General features: G+C 53.6%; 2 protein-coding genes across 2 annotated transcripts in view; both read right to left on the reverse strand.

Moving 5' to 3' along the window:
• The window catches only part of LOC104981827 (NADH-cytochrome b5 reductase 1), a 5,438-nt gene extending 3,375 nt beyond the window's left edge, over positions 1-2,063 (reverse strand). Inside the window, exons 1-5 of the mRNA XM_010831070.1 lie at positions 1,959-2,063; positions 1,496-1,645; positions 1,310-1,382; positions 710-816; positions 361-490 (exon numbers count right to left, since the gene is read on the reverse strand). Of these exons, the coding sequence (XP_010829372.1) occupies positions 361-490; positions 710-816; positions 1,310-1,382; positions 1,496-1,645; positions 1,959-1,973 (475 nt within the window). The 5' untranslated portion in view covers positions 1,974-2,063. The remainder of the gene's footprint in view (positions 1-360; positions 491-709; positions 817-1,309; positions 1,383-1,495; positions 1,646-1,958) is intronic.
• Positions 2,064-8,548: 6,485 nt separating this feature from the next.
• Positions 8,549-16,033, reverse strand: LOC104981872 (alpha-1,3-mannosyl-glycoprotein 4-beta-N-acetylglucosaminyltransferase-like protein). Its single transcript, XM_010831124.1, has 4 exons — positions 16,023-16,033; positions 11,334-11,463; positions 10,418-10,574; positions 8,549-9,765 (listed from the first exon to the last, which is right to left on the reverse strand). The coding sequence occupies exons 1-4, from the start codon at positions 16,031-16,033 to the stop codon at positions 8,549-8,551; spliced, it is 1,515 nt and encodes a 504-aa protein (XP_010829426.1).
• Positions 16,034-17,459: the final 1,426 nt, after the last annotated feature.

A 17,459-nucleotide genomic window follows, 5' to 3' on the forward strand; every position in this document is an offset into this window, starting at 1 on the left:
TCTACCTCCCCAGTGGCCCAGAGCAGCGCCCAGGCTGCCTAATGCACCCGCTGTTCCCATGGGAAGGGCGAACGCCGTTGTCATCCCTGGCTCTCTGCAGCTTGGCCTGGGGTGAGTCTCTGAGGCAGAGCGGGAGCTGCGCGCGCCTGTCAGTCATCCCCACGGCTGTCATGGCTGTTGAACTGTGCGGATGCGGAACTGATATCGGGCCACGGGGCTGCGGAAGATGCCTTTGTCTAACACCAGGGCTGTGTTCACAGGCGGGGCAGGCAGGCAGGCCTCACCCATGTGCACGCACACACAGAGCCACACTCCGCAGAGAGGTCCGCGGGCACCAGAGTCGTGGGGGTGGGCCGTTACCTTTTCCGGCATAAGTAAGCAGCCCGCTTGGCCCCCGAAACTCCACCACGTCCCCAATCTTCAGGCTATCCAGGTACTGAGACATCTTCCCTCCCTCAGGGAATTTGGGGTGCACACCCTTCAGATAGACCTGATAAGACAGAACGGAAAGAACTTTATTTGAATGTCCCTGGCTTCTGAGTCCCCCGGTGACAGAACCTTCCTGAAGCTGGGCAGGGATGACACCAGGGCTCTGTCTTCCCGTTCACAAAGGACATGCACCGCCTCCTATCCAACACATCTTGGAAGTTTCTACAAAGCTCAGAGGGAGGAGGACAAGGGCCCCGGGGGCTCCTTCTGACCCTCTTACCTTGATGACAAGATCCACGTAGCCCTGGTCCTCATCGCTGGTGACGGGAGTGTACGGCCTGATGACCAGGCTGCCATCGATCCGGGCAGAGAGGTAGACATGTTTGCCTGGGGACCACGTGCAGAGCTACATGTGGACCGGCTGCACTCGGGCTGCCTTTCAAAACACTCTGGGAGGTCTGAGACAAGAAAAGCATCTTGCTCCCTACTGGGGTCCCCGTGAGCTACCAGGCAGGGAGGACTCAACCCTTTGAGGCCCTAGCTGGACCCTTCAAAAGCTGCCCTCTGCAGAAACTCTTATCAGCGACTGCCAGGACCTTAGTGGAGAGCTGAGGGTCTGGGCAATGGGGAGAAGGGCAGAGTTTTCTCAGGAGCAGTATTTGCTCAAATCCTGCAGGAAGGAGGGGGGAGTGTTGAGTGCTGAAGATGTCTGGGGGCACCGAAGCCACGCCCAGAGTGGCCCAGGGCACCTCACAGCCTGGTGGGGAAAGGGGGACACAGTGCAAAGGCACCGGAAGGCAGGAGTGTGGTGCAGGAGACCCCAGGAGCGGAGCCACCCTGTCAAGACACCAGGGAAAGGAGCCCACGCCACCCTTCTTACCCACAGGCAGCCCCAGAACGTGGTGAGCCGTCGGCAGGGCAAAGCGGAACCTCTTGGTGTTGTGGTTCACGGTCTGGAGGACAGATGACAAGCGTCTCACCAGGCAGGTCTGATGCGGCCAAGGCTCCCGAGCACCCCAGCCACAGTCTAGCGGAGCTCCGGCCCCGCCCCTACTCCACAACTCACCGTCTTGTCTAGCAGTCGCAGCTGGTACTTCTCATTGGGGTCCAGGAGCGTGACCGGCGGCCGGCGGGACCTCCGCACCAGGTAGGCGCCCAGAGCCACGCCGAGCAGCGTCAGCAGCCCCACGCCCAGGGAGGCCAGCAGGACCGGGCTCTGCAGGCAGAGGGGGCAGTGACCGCCGCGCTGGGGAAGAGCCCAGGGAGCGGGCGGGGGCGGGCCCCGGCGACCTGCGCCCCAGGAGGGCTAGCCCGGACTCCGGCCCAGGGGCCAGCCGAGGCCCGGGGGCAGCCTGGGTGGGGCCCCCAACCCAAGCGTGCGGCCCCGGGACCCCGGCATCCGGGGAGGACGTGAAGCCCTACTGGGCGGGGCCGGCGGCGACTATCTGTTTTTGTAAATAAACAACCTGAGTGCCGGGTCCCAGAGGGGGCGGAGTCCCCCGGCGCGGGGTACGGAGCAAGGGTCTTACCGGCTGCAGCCCCATGACGAGAACCGCGGAGCCCGCCGCGCAGCCGGCCGCCGGATCCCACAATGCGCCGCGGGGAGGGAGGGGGCGGTGTGGGCGGGGGCCCGAGGGGGCGGGGCCTGGATAGGAGGGGTCTGGGGCGGGGCCGATGGGCGGGGGCACCCGGCGCCCCACCCCTTTCCCCCAGACCCCCCCACCGAGCCCCACCCCGAGGGGCTGCCGCTCCAGCCCCTCCTCCCCAGCCTTCGGTCAGTGGCGGCTTGGACCGCTCTGGCTCCAACAGGCAGAGTCCTGTCAAACGTAGACACACACCCCGCGGGAGCTGGAAATCTCAAGCGTGCAGATGCTCAGCGAGAGACCGGTTCAGTAGAGCTGGAGGGCCTGCCAGTAACTAACGGTTGTGTAGTCACCTTGGTTTCTCAACAGGCAGAATTTCAACCGGAGGATCCACAGTCTGGCCGAGTCTCCTCAGGAATGACAGGGGCAACTTCGTTGTCTGCTTCCGTGACTGGTTTTGCTCGCAAGGCCAGGCCCTCCGGCCATCAGGCTCATTCAGGAGCTCACTTTGGGTCCAGGTCAAGATTCTCCAGCTTCCCGGGTGGCTCAGTGGTCAAGAATCGCCTGCCAATGCAGGAGATGCAGGTTCCATCCCTGGGCCAGGAGGATGCCTGGGAGGAGGAAATGGCAACCCACCCCAGTATTTTTGCCTGGAAAAGTCCATGGACAGAGGCTCCTGCTGGACTGCAGTCCATGGGGCCACAAAAGAGTCGGACAGGACTGAGCACTTACCGGGATCTGGGTTCTCCTGCCTCCAGGGCCGAAGACCTGGCTTTGGGGGTAGATGAAACTGAATCAGAACCTGGACAACTTACTCAACCTCTCTGTGATTCCTGTCTACAGATGGATGGGTGCTATTGTCTTGTCTAGTTCATAGGTTGATGTCAGACCTAAGTGAGACATGTAAGGTACTTAGCGTGTGGCCTGTCACAGAGCAAAGCTCTCAACAGGCGTCAGCTGCTGCAGTGACTCAGCAGACAGTACTGATGCTCGGTTAGGGATTACAGCTGAGCTCTGCTGGCAGGAGAAGCCTGGGACAGGACGAGTCAGACACAGATGCTGACAGCCTGGAACACACGTTGGCCAGGATGGCCATTCTCTCTAATACGCAGTTCCCAACTGGAATGGCATTTGCCCTGGATATCTCCCGAGGCTTGTTTCCTTGGCTTGTAGATGCCCATCTTCTCACCGTATCTTCACGTGGTCTTCCCTCTGTGTGGGTCTGAGTTGGCACCTTTTTCTGTTTGGTCAGACAGTAAATATTTCGGTGGCATACAGTCTGTGTAGCAACTCTTCTACTTTGCTGCTGTAGCATGAAAGCAGCCATAGATAATACATAAATGAATAAAAGTAACTACTTTCTAGTGAAATTTTATTTACAAAAACAGATAGTCGATCCTCATCCAGCATTACCAGAAACCCTCAGATGAACTGATACTCAACCCCTTCCAGACCCCACAGAAAAGCACTCAGAGACCTGTTCTGGTGGAGGGGGGCAGAGTGGTGGCCAGACTCTCCAGTCTGGAGCTGGACACAGAGAGACACTCCCAAGTGACCCAAAGGACACCAGCTCAGGTGATGAGCACTGACCTCCAGGCTCCCCAAGAGATAAGTCACCCGATTCCCACCCATCCCCTGCCATCCAGACCCTCAGAACGGCCTTCACTAGACTGGACAATGGGTGGTGAAGCTCCAGGCTCAGAAGAGCTCCCTAACTCCCTCCTCCTGAGATGACCTCCCTTCTCCATCAAAGCCCTCATACCTTCAGCGACTCTGAAGGACACTGATTGTCTCTATGTCCCATTGATTTTCCTCTTAGGTGACTCTGCTGGGCTTCTCCTTTGAGCAAAGTGACTGGTGGGAGAAACTTCCATAGTCAGTAAGACTTGGGTATCAGCCTCAAATGACGCAGGGGGGGACTGCTGGTTTTGCGGTCCTTTAGGGATTTGTATTCGGAGAGGGCAATGGTACCCCACCCCAGTACTCTTGCCTGGAAAATCCCATGGATGGAGGAGCCTGGTGGGCTGCCGTCTATGGGGTCGCACAGAGTCAGACACGACTGAAGTGACTTAGCAGCAGCAGCAGGGATTTGTATTAATGGGATCATACAGTACGTGGTCTTCTGTATGTAACCTCTTTTTTGCATTGTTTGTGAGATCTATCTGTATTGTTGTGATCACAGTTTATTCATTTTCATTGCTGATTAGTGTTCTGTTGTATGATTAGATCAAATTTGTCAATACCTACCTGTTCTAGTACTGATGTCCATTTGGGTGGCCTCCAATTTGGGGCCGTTACAAATGATGCTCCTATATACCTTGTCCTCCGTGTCTTCTGGAGGTACTTGGATCTCTGCTGAGTGTGTGCCCAGGAATGGAACTGCCCCACCGAGAGGTGCACCGTGTTAGAGGCAGTGGATTCTGCACACAGTTTTCTAAAGCAGCTGTGGTGGTTTGCCCTCCACTAGCAGAGAGGAGAGTTCTTGCTTCTCTACATCGGAGGCTGACAAACACTTTGTCTAAAGGGCCAGACAGTAAATGTTCTAGATTTTGTGAACTATAGAGTATCCGTCACTGCTATTCAACTCTGGCCTCGCAACACGAAAGCAGTGCTGGACAGCGTGTAGAAAAGTGACTCTGGCCGAGCTCCGACACAGCTGCATTGGTGAAGCGGTCCATGGGCTGTGTTCGGTCCACAAGCAAAGGGCTGGCTGCAGTTTACCACCCCTCGTTCTCCATTCTTTCCGACGTGCGGTACTTCCTAACTTCAGGCGTTTTGATGTTTATTTGCAGTTCTTTGAGGAAAAGTGAGAGGACCTCCTTGTGAAACACTTCCTCATTTGCAGGGTTCCTTGTTGAGGTTTTCGGCCCATGGGGTTGCCTGTCTTTTTCTCATTGATTTCTACTTGTTCTTTATATATTTCTGGGTGGATAATCTTCGTCTGTTACATGTTAACAATACTCCCATGTGTAGCTTGCCTTTTCTTTCTCTTTATGATGCTTCTTCATATGCTGTTAAATTTGGCCTATATTGAAGACATCTTTTCTTATATCTTCATTGTTTTTTTTCTTCTATTTTTACTAAATTCTTATGATGGATGCTTATCGTTTTAATTTTTAGTCTCGTTTATTTTATTTATTAGCCTCACTTATTTTCACTTAAGACTGTAAATTTCCTTCTGGAACAGGATTAACTGCATGACCCAAGTTTTCCTATTAGTAATTCCATTATGATTCAGCTGTAAATATATTCTAACTTCCGTAATGATTTTTCTTTAGCTTATAAATTATTTTGAAATATGTGTTTATTTTTCAAGTCTGGGTTTAAAAATCTTTCCTTTTGTCATTAATTTGGAGACCAGGTGGGTTAGAAGCTAACGTGTCGCCAGAGGCCTTGGAGCGCCTCTCCAGTTCTCTGGGACTTGCTGAGCCGCCGCCTGGTTGGTTTCCGTGCGCGTTTCCAGTTTTGTGTTGACTGTGTAGTTCGCGGTATTGTTGCTTAGCTGATTGTCTCCCGTATCTGGAAATCCTGGGTGATCCCATCCGTTGCTCCTTGCTTGCACCCCACTCCACCTACTGTCACAGACGCTGAATTCCCTCAGGGCGAAACCAGCCTAAGTCGTTGTTGACCTATCTGGAGTCCCATTTTTGTTTAATTATTCGGTCTCTGAGAATTTCATATATTGTTTTCATCCCAGTAATCACCAACTCAATGGACATGAGTTTGACCAAGCTCCAGGAGTTGGTGATGGACAGGGAAGCCTGGTGTGCTGCGGTCCATGGGGTCACAAAGAGTCAGACGCGACTGAGCAACTGAACTGGACTGAATACACATAACAGCAACTTTAAGTCTTACATCTGGTGTATTTAGTTGTTTTATTTTGTTTAAAGAGTTTCTGCATCTGTTTATTTTTGGCTGCACTGGGTCTCTGTCTGTGCTCAGGCTTTGTCTAGTTGCAGTGGGCAGGGCTCCTCTAGTGGCGGTGCTGTCTCCGTGTGGGGCACAGGCGCCAGGCTGAGCAGGCTTAGTAGCCCCTAGGCAAGTGAATTGGCACCCCACTCCAGTACTCTTGCCTGGAAAATCCCATGGATGGAGGAGCCTGGTAGGCTGAAGTCCATGGGGTTGCTAAGAGTCAGACACGACTGAGCGACTTCACTTTCACTTTTCACTTTCATGCATTGGAGAAGGAAATGGCCACCCACTCCAGTGTTCTTGCCTGGAGAATCCCAGGGACGGGGGAGCCTGGTGGGCTGCCATCTATGGGGTCGCACAGAGTCGGACATGACTGAAGCGACTTAGCAGCAGCAGCAGCAGCAGCAGGCAAGTGAGATCTTCCCGGACCACGGGTCAAACCTGTGTCCCCTGATTTTTAACCACTGGATCACCAGGGAAGCCCTGTTTAATATAAGGGTTCATAGTCAGAAAAACTGCTAGTAGCAAAATCTTCAGTAGTTTATTTGTGATTACACTGAATAGAAATGTATAGATATTTTTGCATAAATTAATAAATTCTGTATTGAAAATACTGTAATGAAGCCTGAGTATTTTCATTTAATGGTTGTGTCTTGAAGATCTTTTCAAGTCATACTTAAAAGTTTTTTTTATAATAGCAATCAGGTAATTTGAAACTTCTTATTTCAGACAACTAGAAAAGCTGAACAAAATACATATAGCATCTGACTGAAAGCAACAGCAAGATATCAAGGTAAGGAAGAATTATCAGGCTAATGCAAAAAGGGTTTCTGTCAGCTGAAAAAAGCCTTATCAAAATTTTAAATGGAAATTCACCCAAAGACTTTGCGTTCATTTTACTGGTTAACACATATTGGAAGGAACATGGTATTTTTTTATCTTTTTAGATGTATGGCTTACTGGTAAAGAATCTGCCTGCCAACGCAGGAGATGCAGGTTTGATCCTTGGGTCAGGGAAGATCCCCTGGAGAAGGAAATGGCAACCCAGTACAGTAGTCTTGCCTGGAGAGTCCCATGGGCAGAGGAGCCTGGCAGGCTGCCGTCCCCAGTTGCAAAGAGTCGGACACGACTGAGCGACTGAGCACGTGCGCATGCACGGTCTTCCATGATGTTATTCCGTTTCTAGTGAAGTGGAGAATAAATACCTCAGGGAGAGGCAACTACTTATGTTCAAACACTATTTGTTTTTAAAAGTTAACCTCAGGAAAAATTTCAAAACCCCCTCAAAACCCTACAAAACCCTTTCATTTATGTTTTTATTGGGCTTCATCAATTTCGTTCATCAAATGAAAGAGAACTGGTACCTATGTTGCATTTAATTTTAATTATTGATTTTGCATTAAGTTCTTTGTTGGTGTCACCCAAGTTTGGTTCATATTATTACTACTAACCTTGAGTCTGTACCCAAATATTTCCTGAATAGATACAGGCAGGAATGTGTAATTCTGACTTCTTATTTTCGATGGGAATAGAAAGATTTCTAAGTTACATATTGTTTCTTTCCTCTAGAAGGTTATAGCTGCTGGTTCAGCTATTCATAACTTTACGAGGCAGATAGGGGACATTTCAATGCTCAGGGGAAAGTAAACTGCCCTCTCCTTAGAAAAATGCATGTATGTAAACACAGTTCTAGAAGATTCATGAATACTTGAAGCGTCCATTCCTGAGTCCCAGGTAAGCAGACTTTCCTCCAGCAAGGTCTAAACCGTGACACATTAGAGGCTTGGGTCTTCCTCTGGTGTATATGTGTCCCCCCCGACCCCAGAACTCATACCTTGAGATCCTAACCCTCAAGGGGATGGCAATAGGAGGTGGGGCCTTTGGGAGGCGAATGGGGCTTGAGGGAGGGGTCCTCAAAAATAGGATTGGTGCCTCGTAAAAGAAGGCAGAGAGCCCCCTGCCCCCTGGTGCACGTGTGAGGACGCAGCAGAAAGACAGCGTCTGTGAGCCAGGAGGTGGGCTCTCCCCAGACACTGAACCTTCCGGCACGTTGACCTTGGACTCTCAGCCTCCAGGACATGAGAAGTAAAGTTCTGTTGTTTATAACCCCTGGAATATAACAGCCTGACCTGACCGAGACAGGCGTGTGGACATGAGCTGCCGTCAGCCCCCTCCATGATCATGGTGCTGTCATGACCATGGTGGAGCGACAGGTCCTTCCTGGAAAGATCTTGGGATGTTATAATTGTGTGTGGATGAGAATCAAGGCAGCTCCTGGTGCCTCCCTCCCTCGCTCTGGCCCCCGGAAGCCAGAAGGGTGTTGTCTCATTGGTGCCCTCCTTGGTCTGCGCCTACCCTCTGAAGCAGCCTACGAAAACCGAGAGTTGGGGTGACGGGGCCTCTCAGCTCGCCTGGGGCGGTCTGGTTTATGCCTGCTCACCTGTGTAGTCTCACTCTTGCTTCCTCTCACTATCACTCTCAACAGTGTCCCGGGAAGGAGAACAAATTACGTGGTCGTCCAGCTCAAGAGTGAACAGGCCTTGACCAATTTCTACCTTTATTTCTTGCCAGCCGAGCCGATTCCATCCCCAAGCCCCACCCTTCCTGGTTCCCTGCGGCGCGGTCTACCCTTCCTCTTCCTCGTCATACTCCGTGGTCCAGACTTTGATCTGCCTGATCAGAAGCCAGGACTCCTGGGCCTCCAGCACCAGCAGCCGGATGCAGCCCAGCGCCTCCAGGGAGTCTTCTTCATAAGACACCATCTGGTCCAGGCGTCCCTCCACCACGGGGCCGAGCAGGGTGTAGCGAGCACAGCCCTGGAGGTCCTCCAGGGGCCCGAAGCCCAGCTCCACCTGCCCTCGCCTCAGCTGGTGCTTCCCTTCTTTGTCGGAGCCCGTCAGCACCTCGACGCGGGTGACCTTCTGGGGCTCCTCCAGGATCACCGTCAGGTAGTTGCCTCGGACGGGGTTGAGGGTGGCAAAGCTCTCCTTGTTCAGGGTGTAGGCGTACTGCGGGATGTTGTCGGACAGCATCACCATGTCCGTGCGCACGCTGGCTGTGGGGTTGTCGGGCTCGCCAAAGACCTTCTCCTTGTCTGCAGGGAAGCAGGCGCTCTCCAGCCCTGAACGGTTGCCCACGTGGTAGAAGACTGAGGAGCCGAAGCGGATTGGCGTGCTCTGGGCCAGGAGAGGAGGGAACTCAGAGAGAAGCACGTGCGTGGGCGTGTCCTTGGGGAAAACGAGGAGGAAGGAGGCCAGGCGGGGGAGGTCGCTGGAGCGGAACACCTTCCCCGCAAAGCTCAGGCTAGAGAACTCTAGGGTCACCCAAGGCAGCTCCTTCCAAGCAGACAGCGTCCAGTAGATGGTGGAAATGAACTTGGGCATGCAGCGAACCTGGTCGTCCAGCATCAGGAAGTATTCGGAGAGGTTGGCAGCGAAGTTCATGAGGAGGGCGTGGTCGGCCTTCTGCACGGAGTACAGGGCCTCGCAGGACGAGGGGAGGTCCTCTGGTCTCAGGGTGCCTAGGGGAGGGGGCCCGCCAAGCTGGCCCCGGACCACCAGCAGCTGCCGGGCCTCGATGTGTGTTTGGAAGAGGTCAGAGATGTTGGCCACCGTCTGGCTGAGCCATTCAGGGTCGGAGTCCGACAGGGACACCAGCACCACGACACAGCCCAGCTCGGGGCCTGAGGACGCCTGGAACAGGGCGCGCAGGGCGTCCAGGAGGTGGCTCTCGTGGGGATGCAGTGCCGAGGAGATGCCCACCGTCAGCAGCTCTGGGGCGGGGGTGGCAGTTAGCACCTCCTGAGGGTGGGCAGGTCCCAGGTCTCCCCCGCACAGCCGCCCTAAGGGCCAGTGCCCGAAAGGAGCGCCCACTTCCGTTCCCAGGGAGGGCTGACTGCTGGGCAGGAGAAGGACGCAGCTTGCTCTCCTCTCTATTTTGAAAGGCTGTTGGCTGGGGCGGGGGCCGGGGGGCTTGGGGGTGTCATTTGAAGGACAAGGCTCCTCGGATGGAGAAGATTGCCAGGTCCAATGGGATGTTTGCTGGCCTTGAACTCAGAGTTATCCCAGTGGCTGTGTGTCTGCCAGACCTGGGTTGGAGGCTCTTTGGGGAACTGTGTAGACCCACGGGGCCTGGCAGTGCAGAGCCCAGAGGTCCCTATCGCTACCCCCTCCCTGTCTGGCCAGGCTCTCTTCTCATCTCCTGCGGGCGCTCTCCCACCTGTCCCCCTCCCCGAGGGGCCTGTCCTGAGTGAGTTTCCCTGATGGACAGTCCTTAAGAGGCTGCTCTGTGCTTCTTAGCGTGTTGCTCATTTGGGGGGTGGCAGGTACAGAGCAAAGATGCCTGCTCCGCACTCTGCGGCCGGCCCAGGCTCGGAGCACCCTCTGTCCCCGCCGGCAGCTGCACCGCCCGCCCCGGCCGCCCTCCTTCTCCTGGCCGGTCTGTGCCCCTGGTCTGCTGTTTCCCAGTCTGGCCACGACCTCGCACCTACTCACTCTTTTCGTGGGGAGGGGCCCCGGCCAGGAGCTTGTACTTGGCGCGTTGGAGCCCTGGGGAGGTTTTCTGCATGTCCTTGAAGGCCTGCAGATGGTTCTTGATTTCAGAGCTGATTTGCTGCTGGTTGAGTTGCCACAGTATCTTCTTCTTTTCCTCCTGCTCAGAGTAAGGTGAGCATCAGCCCTGGGCTTGCCCCTTAGAGCCAGGCCAGGTGAGCCCAGGATGCGGCCAACCAGCACCCTCTCATCATGGGCACACACAGGGCTCTCTAAAAGGGGTGGGGGGGGCCCCAGCTTGTGCAGAAGGCCGACGGGAAGGGCCTGGCTTATGCAGCATGGAGACTCACCTGCCTCCACCTGGCCCGTGTCTGACTACTCCACCCTCCAGCTGGCAAAGGTCACCTCTCGGCTCAGCCCGTGCTGGGCTCTGCAACGGACGCTGAAGGCTGGTGGTGGTCCTGTGCTTAGCTCTGTTTCACCCAGTTCTGACCGCACACACGTCTCTGAAGCACCTTCTTTACCCGCTCTACGCTAAGCTCGGGCTGGTCTGAAGCCTTCCAGAACAGCGTGGGCTCTAGGCCCCGGCGTGGCCCGTGCAGGACTCAGTCTCCTCCAGGTGCAGCAGTGCCTGCCGCTGGGAAGTTCCTTCAGGGCTCAGGGATGTGGCCCCCGGGCGGCCCTCCCGGCAGGCGGGTCCTGGCAGCCCCTGCGCACGTGAACGCCCTCCCCTCCTCCTCGCCTTTACCCCAACTTTGTATCAAGGCTGGCTCAGCACTGATCCTGTCTCTGACCCACTTCTGATCCTTCCAGAGCTTTCTCCTTAGAGTGTGCACTGTGAGGTTAGGGCGTCTGCGTAACTGGGAAGGCTCCCCACTGAAGGACCTGCATGTGGTCCGAGCTCCCCCCGGGAACTCACCACCAGTAAACTGTACATAAGCTGTTCTTCAAGCCTCTCTTGGAGGAAGGAGCCCAGGAGGATCAGGGACACGACGACCACGAGGTACTTGCAGAGGCAGCCGTGCACTGTCCGGGGACCTGGAGCAGCTCTGTGGAGACAGGCAGGTGTGGGCCGGCACGCTCGGCTCCCGCTTCCTCCCCGCCTCTCCTGGAGTCTCCCGAGCCTTTCCGCCCGGCTGACCTGCCCCTGCTGATGTCCCCCAGGAGACAGAGGCCAAGGCTGATGGCCCCCGGGAGACAGAGGCCAAGGGGGCTGGTCGTGTCCAGCCCCCTCCCCTTCGTCGGGGCTTCCAGCTGAGACCGGAGCACGTCTGTCCTGCATCCGCTCTTGGAGTGGTGACCCCGCCCAAAGGACGCGTTGCCAAGAGGAGGACAGGCAGGGCTTGGCGTTAATCAGGCCTTCCCCAGACCTCAGACTCAATTGGCGTCTCCGCCTGGGTGTGACTGACTGGCCAGCGACTGGGGCTCCTCTGTCAGCTCTCACTGCCTTCTGAGTCTTCTCTTTCCCGGGATTATGGTTGACAGATTACAAGGTTCTGAGTCAAATCAGAGGGACCGAGGGAAGCTGGTTAGTACATGTCTCTCTCCCATCCCCGGCTGGTCAGAAGGGTGGAAACCTTAAGTGGCTGGAAATTCCTAATCATGTGACGTCTTGACCAGGTTTAGAGTGTTCTGTCCATGAAGATTTTTGTCTCATAGAAAAGGTGCTTTGAGGGTTTATCAGAGAGCAGAAATTTCCCTGAGATCAAGGAGAAAACCCTTTAATGCTGTAGGATGGGGCCCAGAGGGCTCTTCTGAGGTGGCCGAACCTGGGCATCCCTCCCGGGGGACCCTGCTTGACAACCCTTATTCAGCTTGAATGGGGGCTGCCCAGTACCCCAGCCCCACGGCAGGTACCTGCTTCTGGGTGAGGCCAGGGTTGAGTCTGCAAGCCAGCTTTCCAGGCTTTTGTCTCAAGCCCAGGAGTCTGGAAGTTAACTGTCAGTTTGAGTCAGTAGACGAGGGGTGGGTATTGAAGAACCCTTCCCAGACTGGAGAGCTCCCATCCTGCCCCCCATCCCAGGCTGCCTGCCTGGTCTCTAAGGCATCACAAGTTGTTTCCAAAGCTCCAGTTCTCCCCCGGGCCCAGGACTACCCAGGCCTCTGAAGTTCCCTTCTCTTCTCTTTCTCTGGCCTTTATCGTTACTAAGAATGTATTTCAGTTCTTTCTTCTTTCCCTCCCCAGCTTAAGGTGAACAGAATAATAACTTTACTTATATAAACTGCAAAATGATTACCACCATAAATTAACATTTGTCACTTCATACAGATACCAAAAAGAAAAAAAAAGGAAAAAAATTTCCTTATGATGAGAATTTTTAAGATTTACCTTCTCAGCAGCCTTCACATATACCCCACAGCAGCGTCCCCTGCAGTTGCCTTGCTGTCCATCACGTCGCCAGGACTCACTTACCTGATACCTGCACGTTTGTGCCTTGTGATCACCTTCCTCTAGAGCACCCTCCCACCCCACCTCTGGTCGCCACAATTCTGATCGCTTCTGTGGCGCTGTTTGTTTATAGATTTCACAGACCACTGAGATCTTACAGAATGTGTCTCTCTGTCTGACTTATTTCATTTAATGTAGTACTCTCAAGGCCTGTCCTGGTCACACACGGCGGGATTTCCTTCTCTTCGTGTGTGTCCTTGTGTGTGTCTCTGTGCACCTGTCACGTGTTATTTATCCATAATAGTGTGGTTTTGACAAGTCCACCTACTGTGATCTTCTAACAGGACAGAACTTTTTGACCTAAAGACTTTTCTCCTCTCCTCTCTTCCCCTCTTTGAATCTTCTTCCAAGCTTTCCCCCTCCCCTCCCTCTTTTCTCCTCTGGGAATCAAAAAACAAAAAAGCAAGCAAACAAAAGCCATTCAAAGGTTTGTTCTGAAGTTAGGATGGTTAGAGAATCTCTAGAAAACATTTTTTTTCTTGCATTAAAAAGTTACGTATAGGGACTCCCCTGGTGATGCAGTGCTTAAGACTGTGCTTCCACTACAAGGGGCATAGGTTTGATCCCTGGTCTGGGAACCAAGATCCCACATGCCTCATGGTGAGGCCAAAATAAATAAAATACTTTAAGAATTTAAATAGTTATATATTACTTTGATGTTCAATGTATTTTTTTTTCTTTTATGGTCAGTGCTTTTTAAAATCCTGTTTAAGAAAGATTGTATACTACAGTTGCGAAGATATTCTCTTATGATTCTTTCTAGAAGCTTTACAGTTTTGGTTTCCCCCTCCAGCTTTATTGAGTTACGGCTGACAAGAGTTATATGTATTAAGTGTATAGTGATGCTTTGATGCAGATTTACACTGTGAAATAATTGCCACAGTCACCTCACGTGGTTGCCTCTTCCCTCCTCCTCTCTTCTCTCCTTTTGGTTTCCCTCCTTTGCGGTGAAGGCCTTTAAGACCTGCTCTTTCAGCGAATTTCATGTATAAAACACAGCATTGGTGACTATAGCTGCACTTCTGTACCTTAGCTCCCGAAGCCTATTCACCTTCGCTTCTTTTGATAAGAACCCCCCTCTTCCCCTCTTCCAGGTTCTGGCAACTGACGTTTCTGTTCTTCGCTTCTGTGAGTGTCACTATTTCAGGTTCCAAGTATAAATGAGATCATGCAGTATTTGTCTTTCTGTGTCTGGCTTATTTCACTTAGCATGAGGTCCTCAAAGTTCATCTGCGTTGTCACAAAAGGCAGAATTTCCACCTTTTGAAAGGCTGTGTAATACTTCCTTCAGTGTTTATCCACCACATTTTCTTCATCTGTTCCTCTGTCAGCAGACATTCAGGCTGCTTCCTTTCTTAAATAATGCTGCAATGAGCATGGCGGCACAGGTGTCTTTCTGAGATCCTGATTTCAGTTCCTTTGGATTTATAAGTACCAAGAAATAGGATTGCTGAATCATAAGTTAGTTCTATCTTTAATTTTTTGAGGAACTCCCATAATGGCTGTACCAATTTATGTTCCCACTAACAGTGTACAAGTGTTTGCTTTCCCTCAATTCCTAGCCAAAACATTATTATTTTAGTAAAAGCAGTTCTAACGAAAGTGAGGTGATATCTCATTGTGGTTTTGGTTTGAATTTCCCTGGTGACTAATGAGGGCTTCCCTGGTAGCTCAGTTTGTAGAGAATCTGCCTGCGATGCAGGAGGCCCCGGGCGGCTGATGACGTTGGGAATCTCTTCATGTACCTGTTGGCCATTCACAGTGTCTGCTTTTGAGAAATGTCTCTAAAGGTCCTTTGCCCACTTTTTACTGAGTTGTTATTACTGTTTTCTGCTGTGGACTTGAATGACTCCCTTACGTGCTTTAGGCGTTAGCCCTTGTCAGATAAACGTCCTAAATGAACGCCTGCTGTTGAGGGGCTGCCGCCTCTTTTTCCCACTTGCCCCTGCTTCCCTCACTGTGCAGGATACAGCGCTCGTTTCTAACTTTAGGTCTGTGTCCATCTCAAGTGTGTGCTGCGTGTGGCGTGAGGCAGGGGTTGAGGCTCGTTTCTTTGCACTGAACCCGGTTGTTAGCGCCGTTTTTGGAAAGCGCTTCCCCCCGCCTTCTGAATTACCTTGGCATCTCGGCAAAATCCAGGAAGGGCGTAAGCCTGCAGCTGTTTCCACTCGTGTGTCGTTCTGCTGATCTATTTTTACTGCACTCTGCATAACATCACGTGGCCCCCTCCCCCTCTGCGAGGTCATAATGCCGGTGTCCTGTGTGTTCAGGTTCAGGAACCTGCGTGTGGGTTCCAGCCCCGCCAGCTTTCCCGCGTGGACGAGCAGGCACCCCGGTGCAGCGCCATCTCTGTGACAAATCACAGCGGTTTCTGCGCGTCCCTGTTTCCTGGGGACGGTTTTCTAACCTGGCGCCTAGGCCGTACCGTTTTGTTAGAATAATTTATCAGTTTTTCAGTTTCTAGGTCAGCTGTGCCGACGGATACCTTACAAACCATTTTTACCGTACGGCTCACTGCGCTTTAGCAAACGTGTGCCGTGGTGGAGCCGCGTCACCATCGAGACGGAGAGCAGTCCCTGGAGAGGCGCTCTGCGCCCTTTACAGCCGGTGTCCGCCTTCCCGGCCCCAGCCCACCCCCGGGTCTGCAGGACCACCGATAGGTTTCTATGACTGTGGTTTGCTTTTTCTAGAATTTACCTCTATTTATCTTTCTATGATTTCTGATGAGCATTTCGGTTGTTTTAGCATTTGAATACAGTGAATGAAGCTGCTCTAGAAATTCAGGAGCGAGTTTCTGGGTAAATAAGACTGCGGTGGCTGGTGTGTGTGGTAGGTGCAGGTTTAATGGCCGGGCTGTTCTCCAGAGTGGCCGCATCACTGTGCATCCCCGCCAGCTGCCTGCTTGGCAGCGCTCGCTACTTCGGTCCTTGCGTCTGAGCCATTCCAGCAGGGCTCTGTTGGTGTCTCATTGTGCTTTATCCCTTTTGTAAATTAAGACATAATTTACATGCAGTAAAACCCACCTTCTTCTGTAGCGTTCCCTAACTTTCACCGTACATATCCGGTTGCACAGTTGCCATTGTAATCAAGCTGCGGCAAGGCGGACACCGTGGCCTCCAGAGCTCCTCGTGTGCCTTCGGATCCAGCCCTTTTCCTCACTTCCGGCCCATGGCGACCATGCACCTGTTCTCTGTCCCAAGAGGGTCCTGTCAGGGGAGCCACGTCGTTTGTCTCCTCTTGAGCCTGCCTCTTCCCCGTTCATGCTGCTGAGCATCACCATGTTTCGCGAATCTCGGTACCTCCTTCGTCTTCCCTGCTGAGGGATGCGCTGCTGTGTGCGTGCACCGCAGCATCTTTGCAGTCACAGTTTGGTGGATGTTTGGACTGTTTCCAGCCTTTGGCAATCACAGATAAAGCTCCTAAAGACTTTCCCTGTCAGGTTTTTGTGTAATGTGTTTTTATTTCTCTCAGATAAACACCTGGGAGTGCAGCTACTGTGTCATATGATGTGTTGTTCACATGACGAGAAACTGCTAAACTCTTTCGAAAGCGGTGCCCCACTGGAAACATCCACCGGCATGGCATGGGAGTTCCAGTTGCTCTTCAGCAATACCTGGTTGTGAGTTTAAAAAACTCAACCCTTCCCACAGGTATATGCGTAGTATCTATTAGCAGCCATGGCTTATGGTGGGTGGCTACATTTGTAGGTATGCCCACTGAAATGCAGACGCAGTGTCTCTGGGACCTCAGTCACCAGGGGCTCCAAAAGACAGTGGTGAGGGAATGTGCCCGGGGGACGTGCCAGGCCATCAGCTGGTATAGAAGTGGGCCGGGGTTACATCCTTGCTGACCCATGACGGCAGTGAACTCCCTGGCAGGCTGGCCAAGAGCCTGGAAGTGTGGGGACAGCATCCGGCCTAGAGGAACGTGGTTGGATGACCGGGGTCAGTGCGGAGGGCAGGGTCACATCCACCGGGGAACACCTGTCGTGGAGGAGGGGCTGGGGGACGAGGAGGGCGGGCAGTGGAGGCCCCCGTGGTGCCAGCATGGCGCACGTGTGAGCTGAGCGCCCACAGGGAACCCCACCTGGACGAGGACTCGTTAAGGTCGACTCTGCTCCTGTCCTTCTCGGATGCGCAGCCTGCGCGCACGCCACGTGTGGAGACACCCGCAAGCGTCCTTCCCCAGGAGACCTCGCAGGACGGCGTACAGAGACCCTCGAGCGTCCTTCCCCAGAAGACCATGCACAGGACCGCGTGCGGAGACACCCGCGAGCGTCCTTCCCCAGGAGACCGCGCGCACGACCGCGTGCGGAGACGACCGCGAGCGTCCTTCCCCAGGAGACCCACCAGACACCTCCCTGCTGACGAGCTGACCGTTCTCTCCGGAACGGGCACTCTCTCCGCGTCTGAGTTTGCTTGCCTGCCCGAGGCACCCAGGCAGCACCACTCCCTGAGGGTCGGGTCCTGGCATGGGTGCCACAGGGCACAGCCCCAGGCCAGGAGACCCCACCCCCAGCAAAGGAAGAAGGGGTGGGGCTCGCGCCGCCCTCTGACAGGCCTGTGGGGCGCCTGCGGGAGCTGACCGCGTGTTGGG

Source organism: Bison bison, unplaced genomic scaffold, assembly GCF_000754665.1.
Source record: "Bison bison bison isolate TAMUID 2011002044 unplaced genomic scaffold, Bison_UMD1.0 scf7180017864524, whole genome shotgun sequence".
In the NCBI taxonomy this organism is placed as follows: Eukaryota; Metazoa; Chordata; class Mammalia; order Artiodactyla; family Bovidae; genus Bison; species Bison bison.

Coding starts and splice junctions, on each gene's coding strand:
- LOC104981872 (XM_010831124.1), bottom strand. Junction 10,575..11,333: donor TTATGTACAGTTTACTGGTG/GTGAGTTCCCGG, acceptor TACTCTGAGCAG/GAGGAAAAGAAGAAGATACT. Junction 9,766..10,417: donor GGCCCCTCCCCACGAAAAGA/GTGAGTAGGTGC, acceptor ACTGGCCCTTAG/GGCGGCTGTGCGGGGGAGAC.